A 22,760-nucleotide genomic window follows, 5' to 3' on the forward strand; every position below is an offset into this window, starting at 1 on the left:
GGGGCAGTTAACTCCTAGGCGTAACTTTGCAAAATGTTAACTGATCCGAGCCCGGATTCACAGCCAACCTGTCTCAAAGTGCTGACCCTGTTTCCGACAATGACTGACCCCACTTTAAGTTTGCCACTTCCAAAAGAGCAATGATAAACTTTCCCTACTTCACTGTATCCAATCAGGTCAGTTCAGTGAAGGATTAAATGAGTATTTGGGAACGCAGGAGCTGAAAACCCAGGAAAGCCGTTGCTGTGCCAAGGCTGTGCATCAGTTTGTGGGCAAAAGCAGAATCCGAAAGGGAAAGGTCTGCTAGTTGTAATGTTTTGAAAGAGACAGGAACAAGAAAGATCAGTTCTGCTCATAAACAACACTTCCTTTGTTTACTAAAGCAGCTAGATTAAAAAACAAGAGCTCATTTTCTCAAATTTCCCCATGCTGGAAGCGGCTTCTTACTGCCAAGTTAAAAAAAAAAAAGGCTTTAAAAAAAGCTTTCTAAAGTTTGTTTTATGCCTTGTAATTACATTCCAAATTCCTTCTGCAATCAGAAAAATCACAAGAAAAAAATATTTTTCCCACTTTAGAATAAAAAAAACATAAATTACTATTACATATTTTCACCTCTCCTTATGTTTGAATAGACTTCCACAGGTATTTGTAGAAAGCATGCCCATTAACAAAATATCTCTAGTTTAGAGGCTATACTTAGTACAATTCAGCATACGTGAATGGTTTATAACCAATAAAACTACTCCTTAGGAAAAAGGATAATTAAAATGATTAATATTTTTTACATCATTTTTCTCTTTGCTTATTTGAATCACATTGAATATCAATTGTTTTGAATATCAATCGTTTTGACTACACTGAGTTAAGCAGTCCACCTGCTTTTCCATACTAATTCTATACTATGTTCTAACGTAATAAAATATTTTAAGAGTTAAAAGCAAGCTACTCCCAGGAAAAAAAACCAACAAAACACTTCAGTGTTTTGCAAAAAACTCTTGAAAATATTTTTTGCAAAAAATTCTAAGTGTTTAACCCTAAAATATATTGATGCTTCATATTTCTGACAACCTTCCATGTAGTAGATTTGATATTAAATACTGAACTCAATTTATATCCTTTTTCTACTATCTGAGAGTCATTTGCAAACCATTTTTTTCTTTCCTCATGCAATTGTTTTTCTCAAGTATTCTTCCAATATTGTCTGTAAATAAATTTCAGATGACAGCTTATTCCTGAACTTTTTACCCTGGCTGCTGGTCTTTTGCTGGGTGTAATAGTCACTTTAGCCACGTGACCATTTTTTCTGAAAACTGATTTGAATAATCCAAAATTTTCACTGATAAACAACCAGTAAGCGGCACTGGCATGAGAAAAAAAAACACAAGGAACACACATTGAATGCCGCATTTTTTTTCCTATATTGCAAAGAATCTACTTCAGTTTCACTTCTGCATACTTCACAAGAAATATTCAAAGATTCTCTGGGAATGTAAATGCATCTTCCAAAGTTGCATGGAAGTGAACCATGCAAACACACATCTCAGCTGTCTTCCTCTTTTCCTTAACCACCCCCTAATTTGTTACCATCAGCAGTTTATGCCTTTTTAAAACAACTCTTTCTCAACACAAACTGTATTTGCAGTGCAAGTGATTGAGGGTACAAAGCTGAGTACAGCTGGTAAACATCTGTAATATTTTGACTGTTGCTTCGGGCACTATAAAAACAGAAGTGATGCCAAAAGATTTAAGATATTAAGAAGAAGGAAAAAAAAATGCTTAGCCTCTTTTCAGAAGATATATAAACACTGGTCAGTAAAGCCACTACTGTCACTAGTTCAAGGCATGTCAAAGGCCAGAATCCCTTCAGTGGTACTGTACTGGCTACGTGGACATTTTACTCTAAACTAGCTGAAATATCTCACTAGCAAAATCTACATCCTCCCCATCAGAAACTCTCAAGTCCCTTAAAAATAAAGTCTACCTAATTTCTAATTTCCACTATTAGCATGACAGTGGGACATTGCTTTTCCTTAATTTCCCTGTACAGTGAAACCAGTGACCTTAAACTACCTGGGTCATTAATAATATCAAATGAGCCCTGAGGTTAGTACTAAGCAGAACAGCTACCCATTTTTATTCAGTTTACTCACATTTTTTCCAGTCTATAGGCAACCTGGTTTTTCAGTGTATCTGCAGTTACAATAACATTAAACACAGTGAATTTTTAAGTGGCACTAAGTACTTCCAGCTGTTTATTTACGTGACAATTAGATCTTACCATATTAAAAGACACTGTAATTTCTGCCCAGGCCTAACTCAGGAACCTGAACGCCATCAGCCTCCATACAGAAATTTAATCCTCATTCCAACTAGAACAGAACAAGTTTAGTACAGAGCAGCACTGTAAAAAACCCAGAGCTCTTCCACCACTTGCTGTATTCCCATTCATTATCTTTGTCCATGACCACCAGCTCCCTCTCATTTTGGATTTGGGATTGTGGCTTGCTCCCCATACAGCACCTTGCAGGATGGAGATGTTCCTTAAACTAGTGTGCCTAGGAGCTGCAGTATTACAAATTTCCTAGCCTTTTCCCTTATTTTATAAAGCCCAGTACAGTCTGACAGAACCAGTGATCAGGTTCCAGTGAATCAGGAGGCACCCAGCAATTCCCAGCAGTGGGACTGATGTTCTCAAAGGCACTTAAGATCCCAGCACCTACTTAAGGGCCAAATTCCCGCTGGTTTCCACTGGGATTAAATGCCTAAATACTGTAATGATTTGGGTTTTAAGTCACAGGGCTCACTTTTTGGTTTCCTTTGACCCACAGTGCTAGGTGTCCTTCCTCTGAGTGTTATGCACTGACTTTCACTTAGATTAGTTTCCTTAATCCTCTTTACAGCTCAGTGTCCTTTCAAAGATAGTATAGACAAAGCAGGGAGCACATCTAGGAGAAAACCCAGCACACTTCAAAGACCACAGATGAATTAATTAATACGCATGGACAAATTTATTGCAACAAAACCAACGTACTGACGTGGGAAAAAGAAAAAAAAAGGGGGGGGCAAGTAAAATGAAGCGTTGACAGTTTTTCAGTCAGGACAAGCTCACATTGAATCACCACGTACTGTGTCTTTAATCCACAAACTATCTGGCACTGGGACCTTACTTTAGCCCTAACAACTGGGCTCTGCTACACAAAGCGAGTGGTGCTATAAATACCAGCATATGAGAATTCTGGCTGCTTACTTTGCATGAAGGTGAACAGGAGACCTGAATCCTGCAAGCATGATTTTTATAGCACCACTGAGTAAGTAATACTGAGAGGTTTCTAAGCAGAGAAGTACTAGTGGTTATAATTTTTTCCCCACCTGCAAAGGCTTGGAGGTATACATACAGGAGGGGATACTTTTACTTGATACCACAAATACTCACAAGCGTTCTGAAAACCTGGACAGCTGACAACAAGTAACACATTCAAAGCCCCTGATAAAGATGTAAATGCAGAATATATCCAAATGTGCCACTGTTTGGAAAATGAGTTAGCCTACTTCACAGGGAAGATTTAATCGAATGGTTTTCATGTAACTTCTAATCATTGTTGTAACATATTCAGCAGTATATCGTAGGCTTTGAAGTAGCGTCATAAACATTTTTAAAATAAAGTAGATTTTACATAGGATTGTGGGCTGCTTCTCTTAACTCTGCTTCCTTCTGCTAAATCACAAAGTTCACTGTTGCACAACTGCAAATTAATAAAGTTCACTCATATGAATCAAAGGTGTATTTGCTATCTCAACCATAGATTCAAAGTTTCTCTGTCTTAATGAGAGCAGTGTAGAATATGGAAATCTCCTTTGATTTCTTTCCCCCTTCATTTTTTAAACTCAATCTCATATCTTTATTCTTCCAGAAACAGCATAATATACATAGTGGAGGGTGTGGCTGATACAGCACAGCAATCTACTCCCTGCTCAACAGTGACGTGACCCAGACCTTCCCCAGGTTATTCAGCCTTTAAAGACCTCAGTCTCTTTGCAGGCAAAGATGCCACCGGTTCTTGTACCGCCTCTGTATGTGTGGAACCAGATGTAAATCACTTGGGCTGCTGAACCAGACTTAGCTAACCCGCAGTAGCTCTCATTTACTAATAATGTGGCTTCACCTAAAAGCATTCCCCTGCAGAAAATGGGAAAAAGTCAGAAACAGAAAGCCTTTACACACCAGCAAGGAAGTCATTCAGCCTCTCTAGGGTTTGCTGCCAAGCACAACGGTTATGATAAAGCTGTACATTGCAAATCACGAGCATGATGACTGAAATGGTTCATCTACACCATATAGCATCTCTGAACACCTCAGAGACATTTCATTAAACTGCTATTTTTTCTAAGCAGATGCCACTCCTTTAACGGCATTAATCCTACAATAAAAAGAAAGAAACCAAAACATTTCAAAACCAAGACAGCTTCCTTCCTTTCTCCACCCACCATCCCAGCAGCTCGAGTCCTGAGCAGAATAGCTGATCTAAGTTAAATGAGGTGTAATACTACCTTTAGCACTTAAGAGCACCTTTTCAGAGGGATGATAAAAGCTGGTTACAGATTAAACAGTTCCATCTTTCCACATTTAATTCCCTTTAAAAGCACTCAGATCTCAAGGAAGCTGATGATGCATCGCTGTGCAACCTCCATCTCCAAACCAGCTGGGCAGGACACAAAACTTGTGGTGTTACTTTTGGGCTGGGTATGTGTGTACGCAAGGGAACTAGCAGTTTCTATCAGTTTCCCACCTTCTAGGATCTTTCTTCGTGACTGATCAGAAACTTCTGGTAGTATTTCAAGCACTGCATTTCTTAGCAACATCACAATTACCATTTGCAGTACATCTCCACATCCTGTTTATCCTGGTTTCCCCTGGAAGGTAGATAGGCATTGTGTATTCTACACCCTGGCTGCTCAACTCAACTGACAAGAGTCTAAAAAGTATTAAAACAGACGAAATCAAATGTGTCAGAAACCAGCACAGTGATAAAGAGTAGGGGAAGGGGAAAGGGAGCATATGCTTTTAGATCTTAAAGTTCATACAATCTTTCTTCACATTCTCTTGTCCTATCCTATTTATTTTGTCCAACTAGCTTTAACTTTGGGCTGGGTTTTTTTGTTTGTTTTTTTTTATTCTGAATTGGAAACACACTGCTCAGATATTTGCCAGAAGTCAGTGAGGTCACATACATCTTTGTTAAGAGAACTGATTCTTTAAACAAAGGTAATCTGTCAGAGTTTCTGGAAGTATTCAGTAAGGCATAGATGAAAATAAATTGGGCTAAAAAAGCTGGGAATGAATACAGATGAAACTGTGATTAATGGTCTAGCTAAATACAAGATATGAGAAGATGACCACCCATATGGAAGTTAGACACTGGGACAGTTCCTCAGGAATCTGCCTGGGATTAAACTGCCACTCGTGACCCCTTCAGTGAATTCTTTTTTGAAATTTATCATGTATTCTCATGCACATGTGCCCAGGCGTATACACACATACAAATATGTGTGCGTTTAATGCAATGTCCTAAAGATATCTGCAGAAGCTAAAAATTTGGGAGGCATTGTCAATACAGAATGATGTTAAAGAATTAAATAACCAAACAGTATTGAGGAACAGAGTAATAGAAAAAGGTGTAATGGAATCAACTGTACAAAATACAGTCACACACTCAGATAGTAACAAGAAGAATTGATGCCATGAGGTAGAAAAATCACCAACTAAAAACACAGAAAGTGTCACAAATTATTCAGTCACAAATTTGCTGCAGGCACACAGAAAACAAACATATGAATAATGTTACAGGTCACATATTTCCAGTGAGGAAAAAGACATACTGATGCCACTCTACATGGCAGAATGGACATCGCCAAGGTGAGGGATCACCTACTCATGCATCATCTGTTCTGTGCTGGAAGAAGAAATCCTGGCCCTTGACTGAGAATCCGAAGCATTACCACAATATAAGTAACAATTTAATTGAGAGCACTAAACAAATGAGTTTGTCCTAACAGTGTTCCAAGCACCCAAAAAGCTTAAAACGCTGCCTTGGCACAGCAAGGATCTCCAGTAGAATAAAAGGTCCTGACACCAATTAACTGTAATTTGAATCCCTGTCACAGAGTAGAAATCAAACATCATGGAAGATCATAAATATACATGGTTGCCAGCAATGCAGTTACAGTATGTTCTGCAATTGTTTGGCTGCAACAGCAAGGGCATTACTGATATAGCTCATGACCTTTTCTGAGCTGCCCTGACAGTGAACACTTGAAAGCTGGCCTTCAAACACCAAAAACCAAACCAGTTGATGTAGGTGTAACATGCATCTGCAAAAGACAGGTAAGGATGGGAAAGAAAAGAAAAGAAACAAATGGTAAGAGAAAAACCTACTCCAATGGCAAAGAACCGGAGCAGATTAATTTGCACAAAGGGAAGGGGTGGTTTTCTGTTAGTGACGCTGCCATCTTGCAGTTCTTGTTTTAGGGCCCCTGTATATTAAAGGAGATCAAATGTTCTTTAGAGTTGATAGGGACTGTAAAAACTAAACATAAGCAACTAAAACATGAGTCAAAAAATTACTATCTCAACAAGCTGCCAGCAAGAGATAAAGCCCTTTATCCATGCCCATATGTATATGATATATATATATATACATGCACATGAGGCATTGTGGGCAAGAAAAACACGAAGGGTGAAGTACTTTGCATATTTAGTCAATCATTTATTTCTCTGTTGAAGTTCCAAAATACATTTCTATACAGATACTGCACCCAATATCAAGCAGTAGCACTTAAGTAGCTTATAGATCCATTCAAACAGGTGTCAGCCTTAATGATAGACTGATACAACAGAGCCAAACAAATGCGAAAAGTTTTTTCCTCTCGCAAGTGTCTTTTCTTGGAGACATTAAAAAAAAAGAAAAATCAACTGCTATTAATAAGCAGCTCTCTGCTCTTCCCTACTCCGCAAAAAAACCCCCATAAAAAATACTGCATTGTGCTCAGTCCACCAGAGAATTCCAGGCCTAAAAGAAAATAAAAATTAGAAAGATATTCCCACTACAAAAACAATAAGAAATGACCTATTGTTTTTGTTTCTGAACACTGTTGCATAATCAGCACTTGGAAAAGCTTTCAGGGCTTGAAATAATTTCCACTGGCATGTCAAAGTGTTTATAGCTCAGAAAAGTCTCAAGATAATCTGACCTTAGTAAATCACACCAAACTATTCTTTTCTACTTCCCCAACATGGCCACCCCAATTTTATTTTTGCAATCAGCCAGTCTGATTTCTACAGCTTGCTCTCTATATATGCAACCTGCATTCATGCAGTATCAAGGCATCTCACACTACGCTATACCGTACAAGAAACAGAAAGAAACATGACTGCAAGTCTACATTGTGCCTCCTTCCTTTCTTTTCAGGACACTGAGGAATCACTTTTGCCAAAAGAAACGTGAGCAATTTTCCCTGTAGTTACGGGCAGGATACAAGGAGATGCAGCTTGCAGTTCCTAGCTTGATATCCTCCCCAGATATTTTGAACCCACTGGCCAACTTCTAATTCTGACAAAAGAGAGAGACAAAGAAAAAAAAGGGGCAGGGGTGGCAAGGTTTAACCATGCAGAGGAAAGAGCCAGCCTAGTCCTTCTGCTGAGAGAAAGGCTCAGGGTTATGCGTCTGCCTTGCCAGCTGGCCAATTTATAGCAGTACATGCTGCTTTGCATCTAGGCAAAGGGGACATGGGAAGGAGCTAAGAATACAGGGGGAGAGAAGGAGTCAGGGCCATGGGCAGAAAAGGAAGGAAATTTACAGTGAAGGGGATATACAAGGCATTAGTGGAGGGGAAAAAATAAAATCAGAGAACGTGGAAGCGGAGAAGTGCCAGACATGAAAAACATAGGATAAAACAATGAAAGTCCAGCTTCCATAGCTCCTTTGCTCATGAAATACCCTGTCAGAGGCAGCTAGATTTGTCACCTTTCTTGGACACTTTAGACATCTCAGGTCAGCTACCAAAAGCACTCATCTCATTTCTTACTAGTTTTAGTTTGCATATGAATTGTTACAAAATTCCTGAAGGCTACTACTACTCTGGGAAAAAAAGAAACTGGGGATGGGTAGCGGAAATAGGAAAATTTTTGTGAAGGTAAAAAACCCCTACTTTCTTAGGAGAAGTTCCTCCCAATGCATGGAATTAACGTAACATCTCTACCTCCCAGCTAGCTCCATTCAAGGCTTATTTTTAGATGCTCTCTGTCCGACTCTCTGCACGGGGATGTTTCTTACTGATATGGCTCGGTCCCAATTCACAGTCTTGCAGGAAACAGCCAGGACTAGGACAGAGAGGCTGACGCTTTCTATCCCTAGCAAGACTGAATTCAGAATTAACTTTTGCAAACTATGAAATAAGACCCTTTATCTGCTAAAGCTTTACTTCAATTCAACCAGCCCCAAAACTAAGCCAGTAATCAGCAAAAATCAGCCTCTCTTCATTTGGCACAAGGAAGCAGCAGCATCGATTGTGTAAACCACAACAAACCAGGGGAAGCACAGGCTGACAGAAGCAGAAGGTGTTATTGGAAGTCCTTGTACTGTAGATATCCATGTAGTAAACTTGAAATGATCACTGACCCCTCCATCTTCTGTACCCTTTTTTGGCTGTGGCCCAGTACACGTCCTGGAGGTGGTTTAACCCCGGAACAAGGTCCATTGGACGAATACCGGATGAAGATAAGGTATCTGATGATCATGCACTACCAACCTTGTTTGTTCGTGGGTTTAACATCAGTGGTTTGCCTTTTTCTTTCGTATGTGCACTGCGATACGCCATCGCACAGGGAGTGGCAGCTACTCGTAGTCGGGAGAACATTTTTTTTTTATACTGCACCTGGGAAAAGGAAAAGAAAGTCATTCAGATACAGAGGCTGTGGAACCAATGTTCATAGTTGTAGGCCATCTGTTGTAAAAGAAATAGGTACATGTTAGATACGACTCTTTCCTCAAACACCGTGATAATGACCCAAAATTGCCTTGTGACAGCCAGGAGGAAGAAAAAGAAGGAAGGCTTTACAACAACGAGAGTGCACGAATGAGTGGAGAGAACATACAAGGATACTAATGTGAGCTAGCATTATGCTGTGGGTTGCAAGTCAGCCAGCATTCACTAGGTGTTGTCTTATAACTGCACCATAAACTCAGAGCAAAATTGCCGTTAGCAAACATTAACCTTCCATGGCGACCCATGCAACTGGCACCAGTGCAAATACCAGGGAGAACAGAATTACTTGAGCCAGTGCAGCAAGAAAATTTAAGCTGAGTTTCTCCAGTAGCTTTCTGACAATGAAATCTTGTGGCCTGGACAACAGAAAGGGAAGAAACTATGTCTATTAGCATATTAAAACTAGATTAGAACAAAATGTAGAATTAAAATGGTCAAAAATTCACTGAACTCTGAACTCCATGCTTAGACTTTCTAAATTCCAACCCCCTCCAAAAAGGTTATTTTCAGAGAGAATATATCCTTTTCAATAAAAGATCTGTTTCCCTAACAAAATAAAAAGTTTCTTAGTACCACTCAAAAGCTTAGTTCTTAATCTTGCCAGGTGACATCCACTCGCAAACCCGTTTTATTCAACTATTAATTCCAAGCTCTTTGGAGCAGAAATGATAATTTATTACATGCTTCAATAACGCAGTACCACCAGGGAATGTGTACTGGACTCATCTCTAAACATTATTTCACCAGCACACAGAGACAACAGCAACCACAGTGAGACCTTACTCAGGACCCCTGACTGTATGAAGACACATTAAGATGGTTGGTCAGAAGGGACAGACGTACACAGCCCAGTTGAAGTATCGTGCATAATCCTGACACGGGGAGAGGGAAAAACCAGATCCCTTTAGCAATAGGCCTATGCAGTCAGCGGAGGAAGGCAGAGATCCAGGATCAGCGTGGCAGGCAACCCCTCTCCCTCTCCGTTGCAGCTGGCTTGGGTGAGGGACCCCCGTGGCCAGTGCTCCATCATCCCCCGGTCCTGCTGCATGCTCAGATCCAAGGCACACAAGGACAGTAAAGCAGGTATGAGACATTTTTAAGGAATGAAATGATGCATGGTTTGGATTTGTAATTTCTTCCAGATGGAAGCCAAAATTAGATTAAGGAACAAAACTTCATTACCTTAAATATGGCCTGAATACTTTAGAAGACCTTTCTATAATCAAATTTACACATAACCAGCTTTTAAGATGGCAGACTCATCTTACAAGTTACAATCTGAGGATTTTCTTCAAAATCTTTCCAAGCATTAGAAGAACATGCAAACATTCAATATTTTTCATCATCACTTATACCCGAGTTTCTCTTCTACCCATCATAAAGCATAGAGGAAAGCAGCACTGACATTCAGCGGGATCCCTTTCTCTCATCCTTTTATTTGTTTGTTTAGGCCCTGCAATTGAAAAAAGTTCCACTCGAAACCCATGTGTTTAGCTGTTTCGTGGTAAAGAACATAAATTTACTGTGTGGAGACAGGATGAATGGAAGCCTTGCCAGCACTACAAACAAATGTTGCTTTTAACATGATAATTCCTCCCTAAACCAGCTAGCAGTGGACTAAACACAGCTGGTCTGCCAGAACTCAGGGCAGCTGAAAATCAGGATCAGATAAGCAAAACTGAATTTGTGCTGCAAAACAACCAGCCTTTAGGAATGGCAAATTCCATCTTAACTGGTTTTAATTCTCATTGCTTATTTGCCATCGTTACACAATAGCGAGTCCATCTCCTCATGCACGTGAGGCTAAAAACGATCTGTGATTACAGCATCGCAGCAAACCTCAGCCCGCATCCCATCAGTCTGGTGTTAGGGTGGCTTCAATCTGTCACGAGCAAACACCTTAAACAAGAAATTAAAAAGTAGGCCAAACACCACACCTTATCTTACTCTAATTAAATTTAAATTAGTTCCTTGCAATTAATGAGTGTTTAAGAACCAAACAAGATTGTGGCCCAGATTTCTCCTAACTTGATCAATTAACTCTAATCAGAGAGAGAGAGAGAGAGAGAGACTGACTTTTCAGGGGTGTGATACAAATTGTACAAATCTTACTTTCTTCTCTCCTCTGTGAGAAAGGAGACTTGCTCCTCTCCCCTGAGGTGCCATACAGGCACCTAAAATCATTCTCTTGGTGGAGGTCTCTCAGATGCATACAGCAAGTGAGGGGAATCAGGCTTCATTTTTCCCCTCAGTCCCTCTGTTTCGATCCAAGAGATATGATCCCAGTTAATCTATATCCGGCATAAAACCTGCCTGGTTACTCAGTCCCGAGCTTTCCTTTCCTTGCTCTTCTAATTGCTTCCTATTTCTGTTCCACCTCTCATCTCGCACATCTCCTCTAACTCCTTTTGTCATGGACTTTTAAGCATGTTTTAGCAGGAATCTGCCTTCAAAACTCACCTTAACATGACCTACCCTGAAGCCACAAAGCAAGCATCCTTCCCCATTCCCTGTCCATGCTCCTCTGTAGAAGTTCCAGGAGCTCTGTGCTTTGCCAGCGTGGCCGTGGCTCTCCATGACTCACCTACCCTTTCCTCCCGGCTCTGCGGGCCACCAGCCTGCCAAGAACAACCACCCATCTGCCCAGTTCCTTCTGCTTTAAAAGTCCTAACTCCTTCCCAAGAATACATCCAGTAACCCTGATGATTAAAAACCAGGGCTACATCTATACATGCCACTAGTAGCTTAATGCTTTTTAAAACAGAGCTCACAGGATGGCTCGAGCCAGATGCAGCACTGGGACACCCATAAAACCAGCTCACACCAGGAGTTTGGGATTACAGCTAACAGCTCCTCAGATGAAAGATACCACCAGACAATAAAAATACTTGAGATGCAGCATGGTCCGACTGACAACGCATAAGCAGCCCTGGGCAGCATCACTTCTCCTCTGGCCTCGTGGGAAAGGAAGAAGGGACACGAAGCCTCATGGCCAGTGGCTCGTATTTGCCAGCCCTGTTTTTGGGAAGCACTTGGGGCAGGCAGCAAGCTGCAAGGACAGGTCTGGAAGAAAGGTCCCCAAACCGATACCTGGTTTCAAGGAGATAAGGCTTGGGTCCCGCTGCTTTGCAGGAAGGTTTTTCAATGGTTTGTAATGGGTTTTGTAGAAGAGAGGCCAGGCTTGAGATGGTGGTACTTTAACTGTAAGAGAAAGGAGAAATGATTTTGACAGGAGAGGCTGATAGAGAAGGAGGAGGGATGTCAACTGAGGGAAAGATAGGGGGTTGCAATGATGTGACAACATACAGAGAGGACTGAGGTTGTGCAATGTCCTCTGAGGAGGAATTGGGAAGAAAACAGAAGAATTGAAAGAGGAATGAAATTCCTGCTAAAACATGTGTCAGCATAACCAGAACAAGGATTTTTCTTTTTTCAGTACCTCACAATGGTAAGGACTAAACAAGACTGCGGTGCACCACTGGATTTAATCCAATACAACTGGTAATTTTTGACTTATGATCACATACATACTGTGTCACAATTTAAGAGAATTAAATTCTTCAGCATACCAGATGACAGCTCTCTTCTGTGCCTTATCGGGAGGCATCTGGCCAGGTCAAACTAATTACCAATACTGCACAAGTGCCCTTATCTAGAAGCAAATGTTTTGCTGCTGCAATTATGGATTTGTTAAATTGCAAAAGCTACTTTTAAGGGAAAGGTTCATCATACTTTTAAAAGGTACAATTACATTGCTCAGAGAGTCAGGAAGCTCAGTCTCAATTAAAGCAAGGTCTGCTTCAATTACTGCACAGGCTGCCTGACTTGTGGATTACACCTTAATAGTAAGGAGTATCTCTCAGTGGACAGCAACTTGCACTTGATGACTTTGCAGTCTTCCTTCAGTTTGAAAGGTGGCTAAACATAAATATATTTCAAGTCTTCTGGAAATCCTGTGTAAATGAACAGTTCCAGTCTTTCATGTACAGAAATTTCCAAGACCTGTGTGCTAACAGACACTTGTTTTTGATAACACAAGCTGGAATTATTAATTCAAGACCATACAGGCCTCACAAGGTTTCCAATCCTTCTGGCCTGAAATGGTTGTGGTTTTTTTAAGCAGCACTGCTCTAGAGCCAACAAACATTTTCTCTTATACACCCAGAGCAATCTATACCATGAGTCTCCACTATCCCCAGCCTGGTGTCGATGCACCATTGCACTCTATTACCTTTTTTTTTTTTTTTTAATAAACAGACGAGCCTTGCCTACCTAAGCATGACACAAACCAGGCACACACTAGCTGGCTTCATCACTTCAGTAATGATAAAGCAGTCTAGAATTATTACATTAGGCAAGTATTAACTATAAATGTGTCTCCCAATGAGACTTTTGCTTAAAGAAAGCAGCTTTCCCTGCACCCACCACCTGCAGCGGGTGCTTTGCAGATCAAGGGGGAAAGGGGACACTTCCATTTTACAAGGGGACCACCCCAGTGCGTACATGTGCAGATGAAGGAGCAGAGAGACGAGGCTGGGCAATGCAGTTCTGCACAGCAACTCAGCACCTCTGACTCCCCGAGCTGACCAGATGCTGTTGGGGGAAGTTAGCAGAAAATGGTGGTAATAACATTTCAGGTTCCTTCCAGCAAAGTCCTGAGACATCATTTTAAAGGACATTTCTAAGGTACCTTGAGATCTGCAAAGTAAAAGGAACAATCGTATGGGTGGGTGTTACTAATAAAATGTTCGGCAGCGGTGAGCGTTATCATTTTGGAAGCAGATCTTGAAACTACTTTTCTTCCCTCTTATTCTAAGGCAACCAATTCAACAAGGAGAAGAGTTAGATATAAAGTACTTAAGTAGGGTAAGTAAGTTCACAACTTGAGGCTTGAAACATTCAGCAAATAAAGCACACTTTGGCGAATTCAAATGAGAATAATGTTGGAAACCTTTGTAGAAAGAGCGTATGTTCTCTGAATTACTTTAACTTACAATATTAGAAAACTTCTTGCAGCATAACTAGAAAGTAAGACTAAATTGTTTGGTATTGGAGCCTTGGTTCATAAAAGTTCTTACCACACAACATCAGAGAGCTATTTTTTTATATATTAATGGATCTGACCTAAATATGTTTCTTAAGCATCAGAAAGTCCATTATCTTGTACTGTGGAAACTGCAGCAGCAGTATTTTTAGCCTAATCTGACAAGAAAATGTATTCACATTTTTTATTTTATTCCATTTGTCTAACTGGGAGGGCTACCGGTAGTAAAGGCAAGCGCATCTACATGTGCGGGACAAAGGCCTTATCCTGCAGAACCCTCAGAAAGATTGCAGAAATAAAGAGAAAGCCACTGTTGCTTTATTCTGGAGAACTGGTACATCTCTGTATTAGAGCTGTTTTCTTCAGTTCAAAAATACAGATTTTTTGGGGATATAAGTTGAGAGAGTAATGAGAATGTTCTCAACAACTGCTGCACACTTACAAAAGGGAATTCTTCCTGGGAGAACAGCTCAGCAATAAGCACAGAGAAACTGAGCTGCTTGCTAATTCAGTGCCGATCAGGTGAAGTATAAGCCTGCCAACCACTTATAAACCTTGGTATGCACTACAGTTAGGGCTTTAAAAAAAAAAAATCCTGCTTAAATTACAGAAGAATCTGAAAAACTATCCATAGACAATTAGTTACCAGCCCTAGTAACAGCAAAGTGCTCCTTCTGTCGCAATAAAGGTGCTCCCACCAGTAGTAAAGATGAACACCCAATTAGTACTCACTCAAGCATGGCACACCACCATGCATTTTTGACAGCTTCTTTCTCAGTTTGCAGAAGAAAAAGCTTCAAATCTTGTCCGTACTAACACTGCTGACTTGTAACGCTACCGCACCGGATTATCAGAAGTTTTGTCCTGGGACTGTAATACACACTTTCTCTTAAAAACACCTGCTCAGTCTAAATTTCTGCAGACCTTATCACGTCTAATAGAGCCAACATCACGTTAGACACTGCTGGCTGCACACACACACGGATTACTCGCGGAGTTTGCTATTCTGCCTAGCTCTTTCTATTACCCACGTGTTTACACACATACCTAGAAAACTTCCCTTTGCTGTTCACTACTAACTTTTTGGAACGAAGAACACAAAGATACCAAATAATTAATAGCTCGCTCGGCTGCAAGATCGTCCTTTTTTACCAGCCCTTTAACAACACGCTGCAAGTTTTCCCGTTTCTTCAATTAGTTAAGAGATTCGTGCCGTGACGTAACACACCAAGTCGCTCAGAGACCAGCACTTGACTAATACCGTTTATAACGTTACGCTGCAGCGAGGCCAAGAGGAACACGGGACCTGCGACGGTGGCATTTCAAACAGCCACCGCCGCTTCTTTTAACACAGAGCCGAGAGGCAAAAACCCCATGGACCGCAGAGACCAGCTCTAAAAACCACCGGGCAGCCTGACGGCGTTTCCTCTCCCAACGCTCTGTCGCTTCCCAACTTTTGCTCTCTGGCTTTTAGGGCCGCGCCATAAAAGTTCACCACGGGTTGAAAGCCGGCATGAGGGGGGGAACGTCGGCCAACGCCGAGGACCTGCAGAAGCAGCTGTAGCCTGAATTTGGCAAGTTTGGGGGAGCATCCTCCCAGCCTTGACCCCAGGAGCTGCCACCAGTGAAGGGGGGGGGGGGGTGGTGTTTCTCAAAGGGTGGCAGCTGAATTTCTCACCCATTTTGACAGCTGGTAAACACGTACCGCTGCACGGCCCTTGGCAGCGCACGTCCTGTTTTCTCCGAAGCAAAACAGCCGCTTTTAGTGGTTTCCACCTGCCGCCGGGCCGAGGGCAGCGGGCTGCAGCGGGCCGCAGCGGGCGGGCGGCCTCCGCTGCCCCCCGGGGTGGAAGCAGGGGGGGCTCCCCGCAGCAGGCCGAGCCTCGGGGCCTCCCAACAAACGGGGGAGGAACGACTTCGGTCGGCCCCAGGGACACCGAGCTCCCTCCATCCCCTCCTTTCCCGTTCCCGGGTGGGCCGCGGACCCCCTCACGGCGGGACGGGGCCGGCCCTACGCCCCGGCCCTCCCGGTCCCGGCCCGGTCCTGCCTACCGCACACCTCCGGCTACAGCTCGGTGGCACGAAGCGAACGCCCTCTCCTCACCCTGGCAACACGCAGGCGGCAGGGGAGAGGTTTCAGAGGGGGGGAGGCACTGGAGGGGGAAAGGCAGCGAGGGTCGAGGCTCTGGAGAAAACGCCCTCAAGATACGGGTTTGTAAAGAGACAGAGGCCTTTCGTACGCCATTGCAATTGTAAAATTGTTACCAGAACGGGATCTACCTCCTCCTGCGGCTGCTGCCCTCTGAGTGATGCTGGCCGAGGACCTGTTTCTATTGTGCAACAGCAGCTCCCATCCGCCGGAGCTCCGTCCGCCTCGGAAACCCGCCACTGAATGGAGCGAACAAGGAGGCGCCAGGGAGGGACACTCCGGAGGGCGGGGCGTTCCCCATGACTGACAATCGGGGCCAGCCAATGAAAAGGAAGCCGGCGGCGGCGCTCGGCCAACGAGCCTTCTCCCCCGCGGCTCCCCGCTCTAGGCGGAGGGGAAAAGGCGGGCTGGGCGCGGCCTGTTATATGTTAATTAGGCCAGGCGGGATGGCGAATCGGCGTGGAGGGGCGGGGCTCCAGGAAGGGGGCGGGGCGGAGGGGGTCGCCTGAGGGGACGGGGAGGCAACATGGCGGCTGGGCGGGAAAGGCGAAGCGGGAGGAAGGTGGCGGGGAGAAGGGGTTCCCCTCCTGGGTATCGTTATTTGAAGCAAGATGGACGCCGGTTCCCAGTGGTCGGGGCCACAGGGTTAGATCCCCTCCATTGGTAGATAGGCGGCGAGGCAGCTCATGCTGCAGGCCAGCGCGAAAACTGCCAGGCCCAGGAAAGAGCTGCGGTCTGAGAAAGCGTCACTTTTAATAATTACGCCGGGCTGTTTGTCCTCACACTGGTCTCGCCTTCTTCATAGAAATGTTCCTCTTCCCCAGCTAAGCTTTCACAGCGTTTGGGAGCGGGAAGGTACGGCGGTGTGAAACGCGACCGCTCTCCTCACCTGAGGCTCCGTCCGTCTCCTCTCCCGCCCAAACTCTGAGGTGTTTTCCAGTGTTAATCCTCTCCTGGCACTTAACGTGATTTAAATTGTTAGATGTACAGAGGAGCACTGTGCAGTTAAAAGAAGCAGAGTTGCTATAGTAACCGTAACAATATATAAACCCACTTAATCAAAACCTCCTCTTCTAATCATGATTTTGAGGCCTGTCATGAAGGGCATATTCTGCTGCTTTCCCCCCCCACCAGCATGACTGTGATGGCTTTGAAACATTTCTGAATAATGTGGTGCTGAACCTATAAACAAAGGAGACTGCTAAAAAGATGTGCAAAGTCATGACTTTGTACCTGCCTAAAAAATAGCCCAAATTGAAGGCATTTAAAAATGCTGGACTTCATACCCGAATAGCATAAATCAATATTGCTGTAAACCCATGTTATTTTAGGCTGGTTGAGGATCTTGCCCAATGTATCTAATGAACAGTTAACACGTTGCTGAGATATACTGCATAACAGTTCCTTGTGAAAGAACGACTGTCTTGAAAGCTGTGTTGTAATTAGTCCCAGAAGAGAAAAACCTCCACCCCAGGGAATGGGATTTGGCAGGGCTGCAGGGTCTGAAACTCCCAGCAACAATTTTTAATGGGAGGGAGACCTTTCATTTCTAGAGCGCACACCCACTTCTTTTGCACCAGTGTTTTTCTCCCAGCAGCCCCTTCATATCAGTTACATTCATTCTCAAATCCAGACTCCGATCCTCCAAAGCTTTTTAAAGCTACACGTCGTCGTGGAGAGGAGGTCTGTACCACGATTCGTGCCTTAACACAACCCCAGCCTCGTACAGGTGGGCAGCAGCGTCCCGTAGCGATCTGTCATGCTACAGCATGTCGTGATGACGCAGATTTGTCTTGTCCTGAGACAACAGGGGTGCTTTATGTCTGATCTATATGGACAGCAATCCCATGCAGCGCGGGACCCTGCTTTCCCAAGCCTGTTCTTCATCTCACGCTACTACATAGCCACCGAGCGACTGTTACATTTACAGCTAATTCATGCAACCAGCCTGTGCTATAGAACAAGAGAAGCAGTCATTTCTTCTTCCTCCTGAGGACTTTTATCACCATATTTGGTCCTCAGCGCAGAAGAGTTTCTTTTGGCGCACATGATGTTGTTGCTTTGCTGTTGCCAAGAGAACAACTGGGAGCCCTTGGCATTCCTCAACCCCTTAAAGCCAACTGTCACGGCTCTGTTCTCTCTCTTTTGGCTGTACAGGAGCAGCCTCAGGCAGTTTCACAGCTCGCTCGCTACAGGGCGTGAATTCATTCAGAAATTTTTAATACAACAGGAGACTATTTGATTATAATAGCAGATTTCCCACATATACAGGCCATTGCATTCTACTGGGGTTCCTCTTCAGAGGAAGCCAGTGGTTTGTGCTGAAGTAAAATGCGTCTCCCAAAAGTCATCCAAGTGTAGTTTGAAGGTATATATCAAGGTGATTTTTCTTAAATCACTTCCACTCTCCTAAAGCCATGCTGTATTTCCCATTTGAGTTTTCCTGGACTTTTGATCGTTTGCTGCTGGTTCTGTCTCTCTTTGTAAATCACAGAGTCAGATACTTCCTGTTTCATTTTTCTCATGATAAACCTTACTGATTGTAACCGAGTCTGTCTGATAAATTAAACAGAAGAGTTTTGTTTCCCATCCTTGAGATAATTTTGTTTCTCCCTTCTGTAACATTTCCAGTTTTTCAAATATCCTATTTAAAGCAATATCACCAGAGCTGGTCTTGGTGTTCTTGTTTTTTGTGTCACTGATGCTTAATGTAAATTAAAAAAAAAAAAAATCACTTCTCTGTTCTACTCACCTAGATCCAGGGCTCTTTTCCTTCCCTCCATAGTGCTGCCTCACCACCTACACTGTCACTCCCATAAATACACTGATAAAGTAGCTATATATATACAGCTATGGAACAAAGGATTATTTAAACAGTCATGTTAGTTTTTATCTACCTCCAGTCTCAGAAATTTTTACACTACAGACTAGCAGACAAGCCATCTCTCAGTAAGAAAGTTTCTGTGGCTTGATAAAAACTGGCATCTTTACCTTCTTCTCTTTTATTTCTGTTAAAAAGTGCTGAGGTTTAACTATATGTTTAGACTAAGCCTCATAGAGAGAGATGACCCTAATGACTCTTCTCATTTACATTATGAGACTATAGCAGGAACTAGGCAGTAAAGATGATCGTTACCTCCAGGCAAGGTTTTTGAAGAAAAAGAATATCTTTTATTAGACCAATTCCACTAAAAGATATCACTTCTCTCCACAAACCTTGCCCCTTTTACATCTTTGTAGCAACAACACTGCTAATTACCTTTACCCTGTTTCCATTATTTTGATTCTACTTCTGCCCAGTAATTTTGTTCTACCTTTTAAAGTAGAACACTCCTACTTGAAATTTTTCCTGCTTGAAATTCCTCATGTAGCTTTTTTGCAATCAAATGTGTCCAGACTATTCCCCAGCTCACATGGGAACAGCCCACATCCATGCTATTAAAGTGTTTTACCATCCAAACTAACATTCACATGCAGACTGTGTTTTGGGAATAGTGTGCTAATTCCCACACTGTGTCCAGCAATTGTTTGGGAAAATGCTAGCTGACCGGATCCAGAGCTATGCCTGGGATTGTGCTAACAATTTAATGGTGTAGATGACAAAGCTCCAGCTCCTGGGGACATTTTGTGGCACTGTTAATTCTGTCTTGATTAAGGATGACTTTGCTTAAACATATATCCATACGCGTCTGTAGGTCTTCCCAGTCAGGGAGCTTTGGCGTGCGTGGATACAGGTCCCTCCCTAGTTCTGATGAATTCCTTTGTCAGTGATTCATATAACTGTCATTGTAGACTAACAGGTCTGGCATTTGCTGCTTTTTAATTTATGTTTTACTTTCTCTGCTTTTGACCTGCTTTTTAGGCTGGTGACCCATTTGACCTCAGATCTTCAGTTGCTTCTTACTCTGCTGAGCTCCTGAACAGCCACGGACGTGGTGACAAAACCTGAGATGGTCTAACCAGGTGGTGTTTCATCTTGCCTTTCTGGCTCTTCCCCCGCTTCCATCAATTTTCAGTTTCTTCAGTCCACCTTCAACACTGCCCCACGCTACTTTACTTATCCTGACCAATGACTCTCTCCTCCCTCTGCATTCGTGCCCCATTAATACAGCCACAGAGCGACTAGAATATAAGGTTGCAGTTTGCACAGATTTACCTGTACTGGAGCAAATCTGGCCACTGTGGTGGGGCCAGAAGCAAGTGCCCTGTAAAGGAAAGGCTGCCCAGCTCCTGCCTTAGCCCTTGGGGCAGAGACCACAGGTACCACACAGAGCGGCCTTCGCAGGGGGAGGCCACAGCCTTTTTGGTGCCTTCATCCCCTAATAGATCTACTTTTCTGCTGGGAATCAGGGTAAACCCCTTCCTCTGCTCCACTGCTTTCAGTTGTATTAGTTGCATTAAAACCAGGTGGGTTTATATGTGCTGTGGTCACAGCTCTCAGCTCTGGGGCAGACACACATGACCCTTGCCCACATCATCCTCATAACTGGGAGCTTTCTTCCAGAGATCATCTACAGCACCCTACGTCTGCCCTTCTGAATCATTTTCCCTGACATCATGTTTCTTATATTTCTTCTCTAGTGGCTGAGCTCCTTAACTGTCTTGGTGGAAGGGCAGGACACAGGACCTGAACCGAGGCTGGCAATTTAGGCTCAGGAGAGAAAACTTGTGTCTTTAATGTGCCTCCTTTAACCGCAGAAGTAACGAATTAATTTTCATCATGAGGCTCAAATGGTCTATCGCTCTGTCTCCCTTTTGTGTGATGATCTGGGAGGGGGCTGAGGACTAACGTAATCCTCGCAGTTATTCTATACTTGCAGCTCTGCAGTTAAAATAGCAAGTAAGGTCGAAGTGCAGCTTTGTTGATAGAATTGTGTTGGCAGTGGGGCCTACTCCAACGCAGTGGTGTCATTCAGGGGTTGCATCTATCCACATCCCTGACCAGTGTAACCATATCAGCACAAGGCTGCAGCATCAACTTGTGGCTTTGAGACTGTTAATTCAAGCATAAAGTAGAGCGAGTACTGAGGGGAAGGACTGCCCTCTTCTGATCGCTCAGTATATACCAAGTGGGGATTGTCACGCCTTTATTTGACCAAAGTGGGTATAAAAAGCACCGAAAACTTAACACTAAACTCACTATGAGTTTAGAAGTCCACTGTCTTGACTTAAGCTGGAAAGAGGTGTCCCTCAGACACCTCAGAGGAGAGTCTAACTCCATCAGTAAGGGTTTGGTGTCATTGCCTCTGGGTTTAAGATCTTGAAATCAGCATACAGCGCTTTTCTGCCTCTCTCTTTTCTAATATGGGGTGTGCGTGTGCTGCAGAATGAGAATGGACCTCGCAGGGACTGATCAGAGCCAGTGGTGAGACTTGAAAGTTAAAGGATGTGTGCCATCAGCATATGCACTCTTGATAACTCTTGCTTCTGCTTTTAAGCTGATGGACACCACACTCTCAGCTTGGGCTCCCAGGCAATTACACTGGTGTCTCAGGCTTGAAACTCTCTCTAATGAGAGCAGTGTGCTTTTGTCTCCATGTGGCAGTGACAGAAAAAATAATAGAGAAAATTGCCAAAAAAGATCCATTAACCTTCATAGGTCTCTAAATTGTACTGGCTTGAAAGGCCTAAGAGTGAATTTTCTGTACTTGTTAGCACAATATCATCATCTCCACCCTGACTTCTCTATAAGGCTAGCAAAGGGTAGCATCCTAACCAGTGCAAATCAGCTTAGTTTCCTATGAAAGAAGTGAGAAAAGAGACTATGGGCTGATAAGCAGAGCACCAGCTCGGCCCTAAAGAGAATCGGCTTTTCCTCTTGGAGCTGCAATTTACCTGCTGAACGTTGCGGAAGGCAAAGCAATCCATGGGATTCTGCTAAAGCAGTTGTAGCTGCTGACCCACGGTGTTACATCTGTGTCCTCCTCAGACTCCTTTGTATTTTAACTCATCTGACAGATATGCTCACTGGCCGCATATTGCTAGCTGAATCATAAAATCTAACTCCTCCCGCAGAAGAAGGTTGATATTAAAAATGTGATCAGGGAGAAACAATTACATGATGAGGTTTTGTATCTATACAAACAATAAAAGCCATAAAACCTTTACATCATTCGTGCATTGTATCACTTTCTAGAATGTGCAGACATCTGGATTTGGAACAGCGTCAGACGTCTTAGTTATGAGATATCTGGATAGAGAGTTATGAGCCAGCTACAAAACTTCTGTTATAAAGTGAGATTTGGCACTTATTCAGAAGCTCTTCTGTAGTTTAAATTACAGAGAACCTAATGCCATCAAGATTTCATCAGCACTGCTGTGAATGGAAGTCTCCGATTCTTGACAGCTTCCACAAACAAGATTTTTCTCTTTTCTGAAAGTGAGGGAACTTGAGCCTCTTGAAAATCCAGACCTATTTAGCTAGCAAGGTTTTTTTCCAGTTTAGGCTTATTTTCCCCAAACCAAGGATCAGGTGGGCTGAAGCTGAATGAAGCCACTGCCGAAAGGCACTTGAGGCTAAAAGAT

General features: G+C 43.1%; 1 protein-coding gene across 4 annotated transcripts in view; it reads right to left on the reverse strand.

Annotated features, from left to right (window-relative positions):
• The window catches only part of ME2 (malic enzyme 2), a 33,981-nt gene extending 17,417 nt beyond the window's left edge, over positions 1–16,564 (reverse strand). The window contains exons 1-2 of one of the 4 annotated variants that reach the window (XR_012649109.1): positions 16,367–16,564; positions 8,806–8,931 (exon numbers count right to left, since the gene is read on the reverse strand). Coding sequence is in view for 3 of the 4 variants with exons in the window: in XM_075021448.1 (XP_074877549.1) it covers positions 8,806–8,913 (108 nt within the window). In the remaining variant the exon portion in view is untranslated. Of the gene's footprint in view, positions 1–8,805; positions 8,932–12,132; positions 12,207–16,351 lie in introns of those variants that run through there. The other 3 variants (XM_075021448.1, XM_075021447.1, XM_075021449.1) reach the window with 3 other exon arrangements.
• Positions 16,565–22,760: the final 6,196 nt, after the last annotated feature.

This window comes from Buteo buteo, chromosome Z (assembly GCF_964188355.1).
Source record: "Buteo buteo chromosome Z, bButBut1.hap1.1, whole genome shotgun sequence".
Taxonomy (NCBI): Eukaryota; Metazoa; Chordata; class Aves; order Accipitriformes; family Accipitridae; genus Buteo; species Buteo buteo.